We start from the raw sequence: 16,813 nt of genomic DNA on the forward strand, positions 1-16,813 counted from the left end.
TTGTTATACAGCAGAAACTAACATACCATTGTAAAGCAATTATACTCCAATAAAGATGTTAAAAATATTAAATTAAATTTAAAAAACGTAAGCCAAAGGTACATTACAACTGCAACCCAATCTCAACCCCGATCAATCATGATTGGATTAAGATGATAAGGCTCAAACCACAACCCACTCACTCATTCTAGCTACTTAGTAAGGGAAAGGATGAACTGATTCTGGTAGCAGGTGATATCATTTGGAACCTCTACATATCTTAAAAACAATGTTTAATATATACCAAAAAAATGGTAGGAAGAGATAGGACCATATGACTGAAAACAACAACAACAAAAAAACTGAAAAACGAAAACCTCAGAAACAAATCGAACCAATATGTAGGTGAACTACATATAGGCATTAATAACTGTCTTTAAAAGAACTGTAGAGGAGGAGGATCAGGATAGTGAATTAAGAGGACATAGAGCTCACATCTCCCCATGAACACGTCAAAATACATCTACATGTCGAACAATTCTCACTGAAAACTAACTGGAAACTGGCAGAAGGATTCCGGTACAAACAAGGCTGTAAGAAAGATACACAAGTAATCAGGCAGAATGGGAAGAAAGTGATCGGATTGGGCCCTGTGTTCCTGGGAGGTGACTCAGAATAGCAGGAAGAATATGTGGGTGGACACCTGCCCTGGGGAGTGAGTGGTGAGAGCCACAGATTGGATGCCCAAGTCTGGGGTACTGCGCAGGAGAGACAAGCCTCCTTGGCTGGTTGGAGGACCACTGGGACTAACAGGGGGGCAGTGGGAAGCCTGAACACTGCTCATGAAGAGCACATGAGTGCTGGGTTGCCCTCAAGGTAGGGTGGAAAGAGTTCTGCTCTAGTGGCTGCCAGGTTTCCCACAACCACCTCAGTGCATGCCTCAGCCTGAGCCGAGCCAATGCACCAGTGCTGCTCACTCCATGTCGCAGCAGGGCATTAAATCTGGGGTGGTCATGACCAGGGAGAAAACTCGATCTTGGGATGCAGAGACAACCTGGTCTTCAGGCGGAGCCTGGGTGGGATTGGGGTCATTGTTAATGCTTACTCAAGCAGAACATCACAAGCAGCTGAAATCTCTGATGGCAGCACTCGAGCATAGCTCAACTCCTGATACTGAGAGTCCACATAGACAACAACAGCTCTATAGTGTGGTTCCACAACAGAGCAGGGGCAGCAGGGACGGGGGCAGTGATCAGCTGTGAGGGAAACAATCGTTGGAACCTATACAGGCAGCATATCAGAGACAGCTTGAACCTCTGTCTGCAATCAACACAGGCCAAGAGACCCCATGGACCCAACTTACTTCAGCACTTCCCGCCACTTGGGCAAGGCTCCCAGTGTGGAAAAAGGGTGAAACACACAGTTAAAGGAAACAGAGCTGGCCCAGGCCAGACCCTCAGGGCTTCTGCTCCAGGAATTTGGGATCAGACCCCACCCCTCACAGGGTGGTCATGGCCATTGAGCAGAGGGGAAGTCCCACCTCACACCTGGTGCCAGGTCTAGCTCCTCCATCTCTAGCCCCACTCCCTACCAAGCAGATAGCTACCAGCACATCCTGAATAAAGATGTGACTTGTTTCCACACCAAATCCAGCTCTCTCACCAAAGGCACTGGGCACACATAGGGATGCTGCCACATAAGAACACCCCTTCAAAACCACAATAGGTAACTGTTTCACCTAAACTCATAGAAACAGAGAAAGTTAAGCAAAATGCAATGGCAGAAGAACTGTTCTCAATTGAAGGAGCAAGAAAAAAACAGCTGAAAAAATAATGAAACATAAATAAACAATTTACCTGAAGAAGAATTCAAACCATTGGTTATAAAAAACGTTAACTGAATTAGGGGAAAGAATCTATCTACACACTAATAACTTTAATAAGAAACTAGAAAGTATTTTAAAAGACCCAATCAGAAATGAAGAATTCAACAGCTGAAATTAAAAGCACACTAGGAGGAATGAATAGCAAACTAAGTGATACAGAAGAATGCATAAGTGGTCTGGTAGAATAATGTAAATCACCCAATCAGAACAGCAAAAGAAAAGAGTAAATTGTAAAAAATGAAAACATCTAGGAGTTCTCTGGTATATATTACTAAAGAAAATCAACAAAACCACAAGGGAAGAAACAAAGAGAAGAAAAAATGAACAGAGAAGAACTACATGAACAAGCAGAAAATAAGTGACAAAATGGCAATAAGTACATACCTATTAATAATTACTTTAAATATCAATGGACAAATGCTCCCTCAAAGAACACAGGGTGGCTGATTAAATGAAAAAACAAGACCCTTCTATATGTTGCCTAAGAAGCTCACATACACAAAGAAGGTGAGGAAATGTAAAAAGATATTTTACACAAACAGGAACAATAAGAAAGCCAGGGTAACAATACTCGCTTCAGACAAAATAGACTTTCAAACAAAGGCTATCACAAAAGACAAAGAAGGGCATTATATGATGATAAGGGGATCAATACAAGACAAGGATATTACACTCAGTGTAATATTAAATATATAAAGCAAATATTCACAGACATAAATGGAGAAATTGATGACAATACCATAACAATAGGGAACTTTCACACCTCACTTACATCAATGAACATGTGATCCAGACAGAAAATCAATCATATAACAGTGGTCTTAAATGACACACTTGAACAGTTAAACTTAAAAGATATCTACAGGACATTTCATCCAAAAACAGCAGAATACACATTCCTTTCAAGTGCACATGGAACATTCTCCACGACAGATCACACACTGGGCCACAAAATAAGCCTGAACAAATTTAAGAAGAGATAGATATTATATCAAGCATTTCCCCCCACTACAATGGTACAAAATTAGAACTCAATTACAGGAAGAAAAATGGGAAAAGCATGAACGTGTGGAGACTAAACAACATGCTACTAAAAAAGCAAATGGTCAATGAAGAAATCAAAGAGGAAATCAGAAAATACGTTGAGACAAAGGAAAAAGGAAACACAATACTCCAAAATCTATGAGATGCAGCAAAAGCAGTTCTAAGGGGGAAGTTTATAGCAATACAGGCCTTCCTCAAGAAATGAGTAAAACATCAAATAAAGTACCTAACCAACCACTTAAAGAAATTAGAAAAAGACAAACAAAGGCCAAAGTCATCAGAAGGAAGGAAATAATAAAGATTAGAGAGGAAATAAATAAAATAGAGATCAAGAAACAATAGAAAAGAGGGAAAGAGGGAGGGGCAAGACAGGAGAAAGGGATTAAGAGATACAAAACTACTATGTATAAAATAGATAAGCAACAAAGATATATCATATAGCACATGGAATTATAGCCATTATCTCATAATAACTTTTACTGGAGTAAAATCTGTAAAAATACTGAATCACTATGCTGTACACCTGAAACTAATATAATATTGTAACTTTTTTGGGGGGGCTGCACCATGAGGCATTCGGGATTTTAGTTCTCTGATGAGGGATCGAACCCATGTCCCCTGAATTGGGAGCACAGAGTCGTAACCACTGGACTGCCAGGGAAGTCCCTAATATATTATTGTAAATCAACTATACTTCAATTTTTAAAAGTCTGTGATAAATATGCTCAAGAAAATAGAGAAAAGATAGACAAATTGGAAGAAGGATGGAGAATTTCACCAGAGAATTTGAGGATATAAAAAAATTTAAATGGATATTCTAGAATTAAAAAATACATACCTAAAATTTTAACTCCTAATTTTCTATTCTACTTCTACCAAGGCATTCATTATGTGTTTGTAATAATTACCTTGAAGTTAGGAGGCATATAAGTAGACATAATATTAGGAACCATTTCCAGAATAAACAAAAAGCAAATGTCAATGAAAAAATGAGAAAGAGGTCTTTAAATCTTGTTAAGGGATGATAATTATAGTGTGAGTTTTATATCCACAGCTTCCTGGCTAGTTAAAGCAGAAACAAACATATTTCACTAATCTAGATTTTAAGAAACTTTTTTTCTATATGATGGACAAAGTAAAAGCAATGGTCACTTACAGGAAGGTGTGTGAAGACAGCAAAGGTGCTACGGAGAAAGGCAATGAGGTCTACTAGGTAATCACTAGCTTTGTTGCCCAAATCTCCTGTCATCCAGTCATAGTCAGCCAGCTGTAGAAACTGGTCAATCTTCTGGTTTAAGTTGGTATAAATCTCTTCTTCAGCTGCATGTCTGGCATCCTGTGAAATATGAAATTTGAATAGTCATTCAAAATTCCAGTATAAGCAAAGCAGAAATCTCTGCTTGGAGACATCTAAAACTAAGTAACATAATTGAGAATATCAAGTAATATCACAGTCTCCATTAATTTTTCTTGTTTTCAAAAGCTCAGTAGAGTCTTTTCTATTTTGTATCTGCAAGACAAATTATTATATTGATTCACCAATAGAGAAACTGCCTTCACTGCCCTCAGCTATCTGCATCCTTTGTACCTTCTTACCTATGTTCAAAACTACACTCATTCTCAGGATCCTATTCTCTTTCTTCTCTTCTGGGATTCCAAGAACCTCCCTTCCTGCAATATCAAACTCTCTTATAGTCGCTAGTCTCTTCACTTTGCTTATTTTCAGTATCCTGAAGTTTCTAATTTAATGCTGTATGTTCCCACTAGTTACTATCCTACCTTTCTAGATTCTTTATAATCAAGTTTCTTCAAAGATTGGCACACATTTCCTAAAATATGCTCTAATTAACAATAGTCCTGAGGAATGCTTAAATGACAGCAAAAAAGTTCCTAGATGAATTAAGTCTGAGAAACCCAGTTTAAAAGAGTCTTGATTTACACTGGCATATAAAAGGCTCTAAGAAGTGTTATGGGACTAAAGCTTCACAAAAAACATTTTTAGGACAAAACAGTCTACGCTGCAATCTAACAATCCATCAACATGGATTGGTCCAGGGTAATCCATGACCGCCAGGCTACTATATCCAATATCCATTTTTCAGTCTCATCTTACCCTGTTCTCTGTTGGCTTTCAGGACATAGTTTTACTTTTACTTTTCTGGCCTCTAATCCTCTCACTCTCACTGGATGATTTCATCACCTATGGCTTCCAGTATATCTGTCCAAACCCTTTCTTCTTAAAGACCCATATTTCTGATTGTTTCCTGCATTATGGCTCACAGAAACTTTGAATACTGTTAAGTCCAGGACAAGAATAATCATAATTCCCACTCTTCACCTGTTCATTTCAGGCCAAGGCAGAGATTTAAGCAACATATTAGATTCCATTCATTCCTTCATAGTCCCAGTGTCCTACAAATTCTAACCCCAAAATTTTACTCAAACTCATACCCTCCTCTCCATCTTCACCTTTTTAATGGCTGCATAATTTTACTGGTATTCACATACTATAATATAGGCATTGACTATGTTTACTTATATGAACACACTTCTAAGAGCATTTCTCTGCTTACATACTTACTTGTATGATAATTTAATAGTCCTTGAATTCCCATTTTACTAAGTTTTCTTTTAATTAATAATCATTATTTTCTAGAAATCTGGGATTAAAGAAAAATTGAGCAGAAAGTACAGAGCATTTGCAGATACTGCCCGCCATCCCCCTCCCACTGTTTCCCCTATTTAAAAAACCTTGCATTAGTGTGGAACATTTGTTACAATAGATGAACCGATATTGATATTTTATTATTAACTAAAGTTCACAGTTTGCATCAGGGTTTACTATTTGTGTTGTACAGTTCCATGGGTACTTACAAATGGATAATGTCATGTATTCACTATTACAGAATAGTACAGAATAGTTTTTTTGCCATAAAAATCCACTCTATCCATCCCTCCCTTGCTCATCCCCCAAATCCTGGAAACAAACCATCTTTTTACTTTCTCCAGAACTTTGCCTTTCTACAATGTCTTATACTGGGAAGCATGTATGTAGCTGATTGGCTTATTTTACTTAGCAATGTGCAGTTAATTTTCCTCCATGTCTTTCTATGGCTTGATAGTTCATTCATTTTCATCACTGAATAATATTCCATTGTCAGGATGTATCATAGTTTGTTTATCCATTTACCTATTGAAGGACATCTTTTTTTTTTTTTTTTTTTTTTCCTTTTTGCGGTATGCGGGCCTCTCACTGTTGTGGCCTCTCCCGTTGCGGAGCACAGGCTCCGGATGCGCAGGCCCAGCGGCCATGGCTCACGGGCCCAGCCGCTCCGCGGCATATGGGATCCTCCCAGACCAGGGCACGAACCCGTATCCCCTGCATCGGCAGGCGGACTCTCAACCACTGCGCCACCAGGGAGGCCCATGAAGGACATCTTGATAGCTTCTGAGTGTAGTCAATTTTGAAAAATGCTGCTGTAATGATTTATGTGTAAGTTTTTGTGTAGCTTAACATTTCAATTCACTTGGATAGTTACCAAGAAGCATGACCGGTGAATTGCATGGGAAGACTATTTCTGTTTAGCCTTGTAAGAAACTGACAAATTGTCTTCCAAAATAACATTACCATTTTGTATTAGCACCAGCAATGAATGAGAGCTGCTATTGCTCCAGCATTTGTTGTCAGTGTTTTCAGTTTTAGCCTTTTTAAGAATTGTACAATGGTATCTCACTGTTGTTTTAACTTATAACTCCCTCTCCATCCTTTGGTGTGGTATTCGGATCTTTTGCCCATTTTTAAAGTGAACCCACATTAAACCCACTTTTTAATTTTCTTATTGTTGACTTTTACCCATTCTTTGTATATTTTGGATATAAGTCCTTTATTAGATATGCATTTTACAAACACTTTTCTCCTTCTTTTCATTCTTTTAACAGTGTCTTTTCTACAGCAGAAGTTTTTCATTTTAATGAAGTCCATCTTATCAGTATTTTCTTTGAGGGATCGTGTTCTGGTTGCTGTACCTTAAGTCATAGCCAAACCCAAGGTTACCAACATTTTCCCTTATGTTATCTTCTAAGAGTTTTATAGTGCTGTGTTTCACATGTAAGTCTTTGATCCCTTTTGAGTTAATTTTTAACTCAACTCAAATTTTTTTGAGTTTAACTCAAACTCAAATTTTTAACTCAATTTTAAAGTGTAACATCTGTGTCTAGGTTCTTTTTTTTTTCTTTTTTGCAGGTGGATGTCGAGTTGTTTCAACATTTATTGAAAACACTTTCATTTCTCCATTAAACTGAGTTTACTGCATGTTAACAATCAGTTGACTATATTTGCGAGAGTCTATTTCTGGGCTCCTATGTTGTTCCCTTGACCTAATTATCTTTTTTTTGCCAATACCACACTGTCTTGATTACTGTAGCTTTCTAGTAAGTCTTGAAGTCAGGTAGTGTCAGTTCTCCAACATTGTTCTCCGTCAATGTTGTGTTGACTATTCTGGGTGTTTTGCCTCTCCATATAAACGTTGGAAACAATATGTCAATATCCACAAAATGAGTTGCCGGAAGTTGGACTGGGACTGAATCTTTAGATTAAGTTGAAAAGAACTGATATCTTGATAAAATATTGAATCTCCTTATCCATGAATATGGAACATATCTCCACTTATGTAGATCTTACTTCTTTGATTACTTTTTATCAGAGTTTTACAGGTTTTCTCACATAGATCTTGTTTATCTTGTTAGATTTATACCTATTTCTTTTTTCATTGTTAATGTAAATAGCATTATGTTATTAATTACAAATTCCAGTTATTTGTTACTGGTATAATGATTAAGCAAATAACTTTTGTATATCAATTTTATATGCTGAACCTTGCTACATTCATTTATTACTTCCAGCAGTCTTTTTGTTATTGTTAATTCTTTCATATTTTCTACTTAGACAATCATGTCATCTGTAAACTAAGTCAGTTTTATTTCTGTCTTCCCAGTCTGTAAGTCTTTTATTTCATGGCTTACTGAATGTTGAATAAGAGTGGTATAAAAGGACATTCTGGACTTTTTCATGATTTTAGCAGGAAAGTTTCTAGTTTCTCACTATCAGGTATGATGTTATTTGTAGGACTTTTGTAGATGTTCTTTACCAAGTTGAGGACGTTCCCCTTCTATTATAGTTAGCTGAGAGGTTTTTATCATGAATAGGTGTTGGATTTTGTCAAATGCATTTTCTATATCTATTAATATGATTCTATAATTGTTCTTCTTTAGCCCATTAATGTGATGAATTACAATACGTGATTTTTGATGTTGAATAAGCCTTGCAGACCCACTTGGTGGCAGTGTAAAATTCTGATACATTGTTGGATTCAATTTCATAATATTTTGTTGAGGATTCTGCATCTAAGTTCATGAGAAATATAAGTCTGTAGTTTTCCTTTCCTGCAATGTCTGGTTGGTATTATGGTAATGCTAGCCTCATAGAGTGAGTTATGTAGTATTCTCTCTGCTTCTATTTCCTGGAAAATATTATAGAGAAGTGGTGAAATTTCATCCTTAAATATTAGGTAGAATTTCTTTCAGCTTAATTAGCGTATAACTGCCAAGTTGTAAGATATTTAAAATGAAAAACATAATTACTAAATATAGGTATACACTGCAAAAGGATTCCCCACATCAAGTTAATTAACACAGCTATCACCTCACGTATTTACTTTTTTGTTTGTTTGTTTTGGTGGGAACACTGAAGTTCTACTCCCTTAGCAATTATCATTTATACAATAGTGTAATCAACTATAGGCACATTGTTATATACTAGATGCTCAGACTATTCATCTTACAATTGAAAGTTTGTACCCTTTTATCAACCTCTATTTCTTCACCCCTCAGCACTGGCAATAATGTTTCTACTCTCTGTTTCTATGAGTTCAACTTTTTTTGTTAGATTCCACATATAAATGATACCATGAAGTATTTGTCTATCTGGTTTATTTCATTTTGCATAATGCCTTCTAGGTTCATCCATGTTTTTGCAACCAATCAGGATTTTCTTCTTTTTTAATGGCTGAATAATATTCCACTGTGTGTATGGTGTGTGTGTGTGTGTGGATAATTTAGCTATTCATCCATTAAGAGACACTTAGGTTGTTTCCATATCTTGACTATTTTGATTAATGCTGTAATGAATGTGGAAGTATACATAACTCTTCAAGATATTGATTCCTTTGAATATACACCCAGAAGTAGAATTGCTGGATCATATGGTAGTTCTATTTTTAATTTCTTCAGGAACCTCCATACTGTTTCCATAGTGGCTGTACCAGCTTACATTCCCACCAACAGTACACAAGGGTTCCCTTTTCTCCACATCCTTACCAGCATTTGTTATCTCTTGTGTCTGTTTTCTTTAATAGAAGTATAGTCAATTTACAATGTTAAGTTAGTTTCTGGTGTACAGCAAAGTACAGCTATACATATATTATATATATATATATATATATATATATATATATATATACACATACACACACACACACACATATATATGTATATTCTTTTCCATTATGGTTTATTACAAGATATTGAATATAGTTCCCTATGCTATACAGTAGGACTTCTTTATTTATCTATTTTATATATAGTAGTTTGTATATGCTAATCCCAAACTCCTAATTTATCCTTCCCCCATCCCCTTTCCCCCTTGGTAACCATAAGTTTGTTTCCTATGTCCGTGGGTCTACTTCTGTTTTGTAAATTAGTTCATTTGTATCATATTTTGGATTCCACATATAAGTGATATATGGTATTTACTTTATTTACTAGTATGATAATCTCTAGATCCATCCGTGTTGCTGCAAATGGCATTATTTCGTTCTTTTTTATGGCTGAGTAGTATTCCATTGTATATATATACCACATCTTCTTTAACCACTGATCTGTTGATGGACATTTAGGTTGCTTCCATGTCTTGGCTATTGTAAATAGTGCACTATGAACACTGGGGTGCATGTATATTTTCAAATTAGAATTTTCTCTGGATATATACCCTATCTCTTATCTTTTTGATGATACCACTCTAATGTGTAAGGTAATATCTCACTGTAGTTTTGATTTGCATTTCCTTCAAGATTTGTGATGTTGAATATCTTTTCATTTACATGTTGCTCATTTGTATGTCTTCTTTGGAAAAATGTCTATTCAGTTCCTCTGCCTATTTTTTAATCAGATTGTTTTTTTGCTATTGAGTTGTATGAGTTCTTTGCATTTTTGGGATATTAACCTCTTACCAGATACATGATTTGCAAATATTTTCTCCCATTCCATTGGTTGCTTTTTCATTCTGTTGATGGTTTCTTTGCTGTACAGAAAGTTTTTAGTTTGATGAAGTCCCACTTGTTTATTCTTGATTTTATTGCCTTTGCTTTTGGTGTCAACTCCAAAAAATCACCTCCAAGACCAATGTCAAAGAAGTTACCCCCTATGTTTTCTTCTAGGAGTGTTATGGATTCAGTCTTACATTCAAGTGTCTAATCCATTTTGAGTTGATTTGTGCCTATGGTATAAGACAGAGATCCAGTTTTATTCTTTTGCATGTGGCTGTCCAGTTTCACCAAAACCACTTATTTAAGAAACTATCCTTTCCTCATTGTATATTCTTGGCCCCTTTGTCATAAATTAATCAACCATATATGTACAGACTTATTTCTGGGATCTCCAATCTGTTCCATTTATCTATGTGTCTGTTTGTAGGCCAATACCATACTGTTTTCATTATGATAGCTTTATAATATAATTTGAAATCAGGAAGTGTGTTGTTTCCAGCTTTGTTCTTTCTCAAGATTGCTTTGGATTTTCAGAGTCTTTTGTGGTTCCATACAAATTTTAATGTTTTTTTTCAATTTCTGTAAAAAAAGGTACCATTTTGATAGGGATTGCATTGAATCTGTAGTTCACTTTGGGTAGCTTGGACATTTTAGCAATATTAATTCTTCCAATTAATGAACATTGACTACCTTTCCATTTACTTGTGTCTTGTTCAACTTCTTTCAACTGGGCCTGGTGTTTTCTATTTTCGAAAGCCATTAATTATTGATTCAATTTCTTCAACAGATATAAGGCTATTTAGATTATTATTCCTTGTGTGAGTTTTGGTAAATTGTGTCTTTGAAAAAATTGGTTCAATTATGTAGGTTAATTTGTGGATATAGAGTTGTTCATAATATGCCCTTATTAATCTTTTGATGTCCATGGAATCAGTCGTGATGGCCCCTTTTTCATTTATGATATTAGTAATTTGTGTTTTCTCTCTTTTATTATTGGTCAGCCTAACTCAAAGTTTATCAATTTTATTGATCTTTCTAAAAACCCATGTTTGGTTTCATTGGTTTTCTCCTTTGCTTTTCTGTTTTCAATTATTTCTGCTCTAATTTTTCTTTTCTTTTGATTATTTTGGATTTAATTTGCTCTTCTTTCCTTAGTTTCCTAAGGTAGAAGCTTAGATTACTGATTGTGAAATTTCTTCTTTTGGAATTTATGCAATTAATGCTATAAATTTCCCTATAAGCAGTGCTTTCACTGATGCCACAAATTTTAGTAAGTTATACTTTATTTTAATTTAGTACTTTTTAATTTCTCTTGAAACTTTTTCTTTGACCCAAGTGTTTTTCTGAAGTGTGCTGGTTAATCTCCAAATATTTGGGGATTTTCCAGCTATCTTTCTGTTATTTATTTCCAGGGTTTAATTCCATTTGGTCTGAGAGTGAGCTTTATATGATTTTTATTCTTTAAAATTTTTTAAGATGTGCTTTAATACCCAAAACATGGTCTGTCTTGGTGAATGTTCTATGAGCTTGAGAAGAATATGTATTACGCTGTTGTTAGATAAAGTATTCTATAAATATCAGTTTGATCTAGCTGGTTGATAGCACCATTCAGTTCAACAATATCCTTACTAATTTTCTACCTCCTTGATCTGTCAATTACTGATAGAGGGGTTTACTCAGAGATTTTATCAGGAAGAGATGTAGCCTTACATAAAATACCTTTTTAGTATCTTTTTAAATACTCATACATTTTTTCTCACCTGAGCTATTACAGTAGTGAATAATTTTAAACAACTTTCTAATACTAATCATCCTTGCATTCTTAACATTACTTTATTCCTGCTTTCTATGCACTTCTGGATTTTGTTTGATATTTTATTATTTATGATTTTTACATCAACATTTGTCTTTAATTGTTCAGGGATTTTATGGTTTCTCTAGTTTTCTTTTTAAACTTAATTTCAGCTACTATATTTTTTCCATAGTTTTAACACCTTTATTAAATCTAATAACTTTCATAAAGAGCCTGGCACACCTGAGGGAACCATGAGCTTATTAAATATTAGCTAACCTCATTTTATGACCAAATCTCTTTTTCTGTTGCTCTAATATTTATTTTATCAATTGCTATTATCTTTTTTTTAAACCTCTTTATTGGAGTATAATTGCTTTACAATGGTGTGTTAGTTTCTGCTTTACAACAAAGTGAATCAGCTGTACATATACATATATCCCCATATCTCCTCCCTCTTGCATCTCCCTCCCACCCTCCCTATACCACCCCTCCAGGTGGACACAAAGCTCTGAGCTGATCTCCCTGTGCTATGGGGCTGCTTCCCACTAGCTATCTATTTTACATTTGGTAGTGTACATATGTCCGTGCCACTCTCTCACTTCATCCCAGCTTACCCTTTTCCCTCCCCATGTCCTCAAGTCCATTCTCTACGTCTGAGTCTTTATTCCTGTCCAGCCCCTAGGGTCTTCAGAACTTTTTTTTTTTTTTTTTTTTTTTTTTTTAGTTTTTGAATCATTGTTGTGTTGACTTCACAAAAATTAACTGAGATATTTTCCATTTTTCTCTATGGTATGGAGTAGTTTAAATTATACAGAAATTATCTGTTTCATGAAAGCCTGAATGAATTCACTGGTAAAATCATGTGAATCTTCCCCAGTTTTAAGAAGTCTTTAATAACTTTTTCATTTTTTTATAGTTATGTCAATTTTCTTTATCTTCTTTTCTTTTTTTAATATTTATTTATTTAGTTGGTTGCAATGGGTCTTAGTTGCAGCATGTGGGCTCCTTAGTTGTGGCTCACTGGCTCCTTAGTTGCAGCACACAGGCTCCTTAGTTGTGGCATGCACCTGGGATCTAGTTCCCTGACCAGGGATTGAACCCGGGCCCCCTGCATTGGGAGTGCCGAGTTTTATCCACTGCGCCACCAGGGAAGTCCTCTTTATCTTCCTGAATCACTTTTTTAATCACATATTTTCCTATAGATCATCAAATTTATTAGCACAGAGTTATACAAACTATTCTGAGTATTTCATTTTCTCTGATTATGAATTTCAAGTAATTGTGATTTATTTATTCCTTCCTTTCTTTTTTCTTTTATCCTTCTTTTCCTGCATTCCATCCTTTTTTCCTTCCTTCCTTCCTTCCTTCTAGTTAGGCAAAGTAAATGATTATTTTTAAAATTGCAACACACCCTTGCTTGAAGTCTCTCAAAGACTTTAGTAGAATAAAGTCCAAATTATCTATCATTATAAAACAAAGTGCTTCACAATTGATATTTACCTACTTCTCTATGTCATTGCTACCCTTATTCTACACCAAAGAAGTATGATTTTATTTCATTATTTCATCTTTTTACATGAAGTTGCCTCACCTAAAAATGTCCCTTACTCCCTCCTGATCCTTTCTCCACCTGGACACCTCCTGCTGGTCCCAAGATACTCCTGCTGGACACTTCCTACTGGGCCTTTTCTGGTAAGTCTTCCCTGAAGGTCTCACAGCTGAGATAAGTACCACTCACCTCTTCTTCTAGACCTGTCAATGTTGATTTCCCTTGGAGCTCAATCCTCACACCTCTTCTCTAGCTATATTAAATTCCCAGAGGAAAGCCAGCTCCATGGCATAAAATACCATCTTTACACTTATAAATTCTAAATTTTTATGTCCAGCTATGACTTTATCCTGTCAATTTAATCGCTATGATAAATGACTAATAAATACCTCAAGCTTAATATGTGAAAAATGGAAATCTTGATTCTACTGCCACTCCCCAAAACTGTTATTTTCTCACTGTTCCCCATCTTAGTTAATCCAGTTTGCTTAGTTTAAGTATCTTGGAATTATCCTTGACTCCATTCTTTCTCTTATAATCTCATACTTAATCTAGAAATAAAACTTGCCATCTCTATGTTCAAAAATATTTCTTACCACTTCCAACCCTACCACTGTAGTCCAAGTGACCATTATCTCTTACCTAGACTACTGCAATGACCTTCAAATTGTATTCTCTTCTTCCTCTCTTACTGACCTATAGTATATTTTCCACATAGCAAATAGGGTTACCCATCATAAATCAGGTTATCACCACCATTTCCAATCTTCTAATGACCTCATATTTCATTTCAAAATAAAATATAAAGTATTTACTGGTGCCGACAAATCCAGAAATCATATGGCTCCTGATGATCTTGTCTCTTACCACCCTTACCAATGATAAATACATCATGGCCAGACTGACCCCCTTGAATACTGATCACCTTGAATACACCAATACCTTCTACCATATTGTTACCGCTGACTGGACTGCTTATCTATCAGAAATCCAAGTGATTCAATTTCTTATTTCATTCAGGTCATTTATTTTTCTTCCTAGCTCTTACCACTATCTGACATTATATTAAATTTTTTGTTTGTGTATCATCTATCACCCTCACTAGAATATATGCTGTGTAAAGTCAGGAGACTGGTTTATTGCCTGGTATGTAGCAGATGCTTTATAAAAACTTGGAGAATCAGTGAGAGATTTAATGTATTTATTATATTATTTTTTGCACAGTTCTTTATAGAACTTACAGTGTTTGTCTTCCCCGTAGATTATAAACTCTAAATCCAAGGACTAAGTATTTTCTCTTCCATATTTTATAGTAGGTACACAAGCAATATTTGTGATGGGGTAAATTAATAGATACCTTCATTCTGTTTTGTAAGTGAGGGAATTCTTATAAACAAGGAAAGTTAAGGAGACCAGCTTGATTAGGTCATATATGGTAGAAACAAAAAGGAACTCTGCAAGAAAATACCTTGAAGACCTTCTGATTGTTTTTGCCCCTTTTTCAGCATTAAGGTTTCCATCTGTAAGTGAAAGTTTTCTGGAAACAGTAGCTTAGGAAAATACACAATATGTAGCTGTTATAATTGCCATGTTTATACTGAGTTCTGGGTTAGCTGGTCTGAAACAGTCCTGGTAAAAATAAACTTTCAATGTGTTTTAAGCAATCAGTGTTTCCAATAAGCCCTGTCAACATGACCTTTAGTGGTCTCCAGAACTTCTCCTTTACTAAGTATTTAACTGGCTGCTCAACCTCTATGGCTTCCTGTCTGCCTTTAATTTTCCCTCAGCAATTTTAATGCTGGAACAACAAAATACACAAGCCACCCTTTGGGAGGATTTCTGACCATAATTTGAAAAGCCCTTGAAATGAGAAAATTGAGATGGATTAGGGGAAGAATAGCAGTACATATTACATATTCCCCATAGGATAAACAAGTATAAATGAACATCACATTCTAACTCTCTAACTCCTATTTTCTATTGAATACATAACTATAAGCATCTCCCTCATTTTCTTTCCTAGAGAAATTTTGGCTTCCACATGTAGAAATATTTTTGATAAAATTATTACCCATGCCCCATAATAATGCTAATATTAAGAGTACTTATAATTCCTTTAAACTATCTAAGGAAGGTCATCCTGAAATTCTTAAAGCTCTTGTCATATTTTCATACTAATAGTTGGGGCCTCTTTATGAAATAATTCTTTCCCTCACTAAAATTGTGTCAGTATTACTACAAGGAGACATCATTGAAAAGTTTACAAGTAAAGATACCAACATAATATCATGCATAATTCATTCTGTTGTAAGTAATTTTATAGGGAATTTGAAACAACCCATGGTCACATCATGAATGTGTAACTCATCTAGCAGCTAACCTAATCATAAACATAGATAAAGAATACCTTGTTGTTACACATCTCACTTTTTCCGTTTTTTTCAGCTTCACTGAGGTACAATTGAAAACAAAATTATAAGACATTTAAAATACATATTGTGGTGATTTGATATACAAATATATTGTGAAAGGATTTCTTTTCTATCATCTAGTTATTTAACACATTCATCACCTCACATATTTATCTTTTTTTTAGTAAGAACATTTAAGTTCTATCCTCTTAGCAAATATTATACAATACAGTATTATCACCTATAGAAACCATGTTTTACATTAGATCCTCAGACCTTATTCCTCTTATAGCTGAAAGTCTGTACCCCTTTTACCAACTTTTCTCTATTGCCAAACCCGCTCTCCCAGTACCTGGCAACCACTTTTCTACTCTCTGTTTCTATGAGTTTGAATTTTTTTAAGATTCAAGTGGCAGGATTTCTTCATTTTACATGACTGAATAATATTCATATATACATCTATATACACACATACACACATATATATGGATACATATATGGAGAATATGTATATAACATTTTCTTTATCCATTTATCTGTTGATGGACACTTAGGTTGTTTCCATATCTTGGCTATTATGATTAATTGTGCAGTGAACATGGAAGTATACATAACTCTTCAAGATAATGATTTCGATTCTTTTTAATACACACTCAGAAGCAGAAATGCCAGATCACATAGTAGTTCTATTTTTAATTTCTTGAAGAAGCTCCATACTGTTTTCCATAGTGGCTGTACCAGCTTACATTCCCACCAACAGTGTACAAGGTTCCCTTCTCTCCACATCCTTGCCAGTATATGTTATCTCTTGTATTTTTGATGATAGCC

At 35.1% G+C, this 16,813-nt stretch overlaps 1 protein-coding gene across 2 annotated transcripts in view; it reads right to left on the reverse strand.

Moving 5' to 3' along the window:
- EXOC6B (exocyst complex component 6B) overlaps positions 1 to 16,813 on the reverse strand; it is a 730,763-nt gene that overhangs the window by 294,532 nt on the left and 419,418 nt on the right. For both annotated transcript variants that reach the window (XM_060118019.1, XM_060118020.1), the window contains exon 18: positions 4,065 to 4,244. In XM_060118019.1, coding sequence (XP_059974002.1) covers positions 4,065 to 4,244 — 180 coding nt within the window. The remainder of the gene's footprint in view (positions 1 to 4,064; positions 4,245 to 16,813) is intronic.

Source organism: Mesoplodon densirostris, chromosome 14 (genome assembly GCF_025265405.1).
Source record: "Mesoplodon densirostris isolate mMesDen1 chromosome 14, mMesDen1 primary haplotype, whole genome shotgun sequence".
NCBI classification, from domain to species: Eukaryota; Metazoa; Chordata; class Mammalia; order Artiodactyla; family Ziphiidae; genus Mesoplodon; species Mesoplodon densirostris.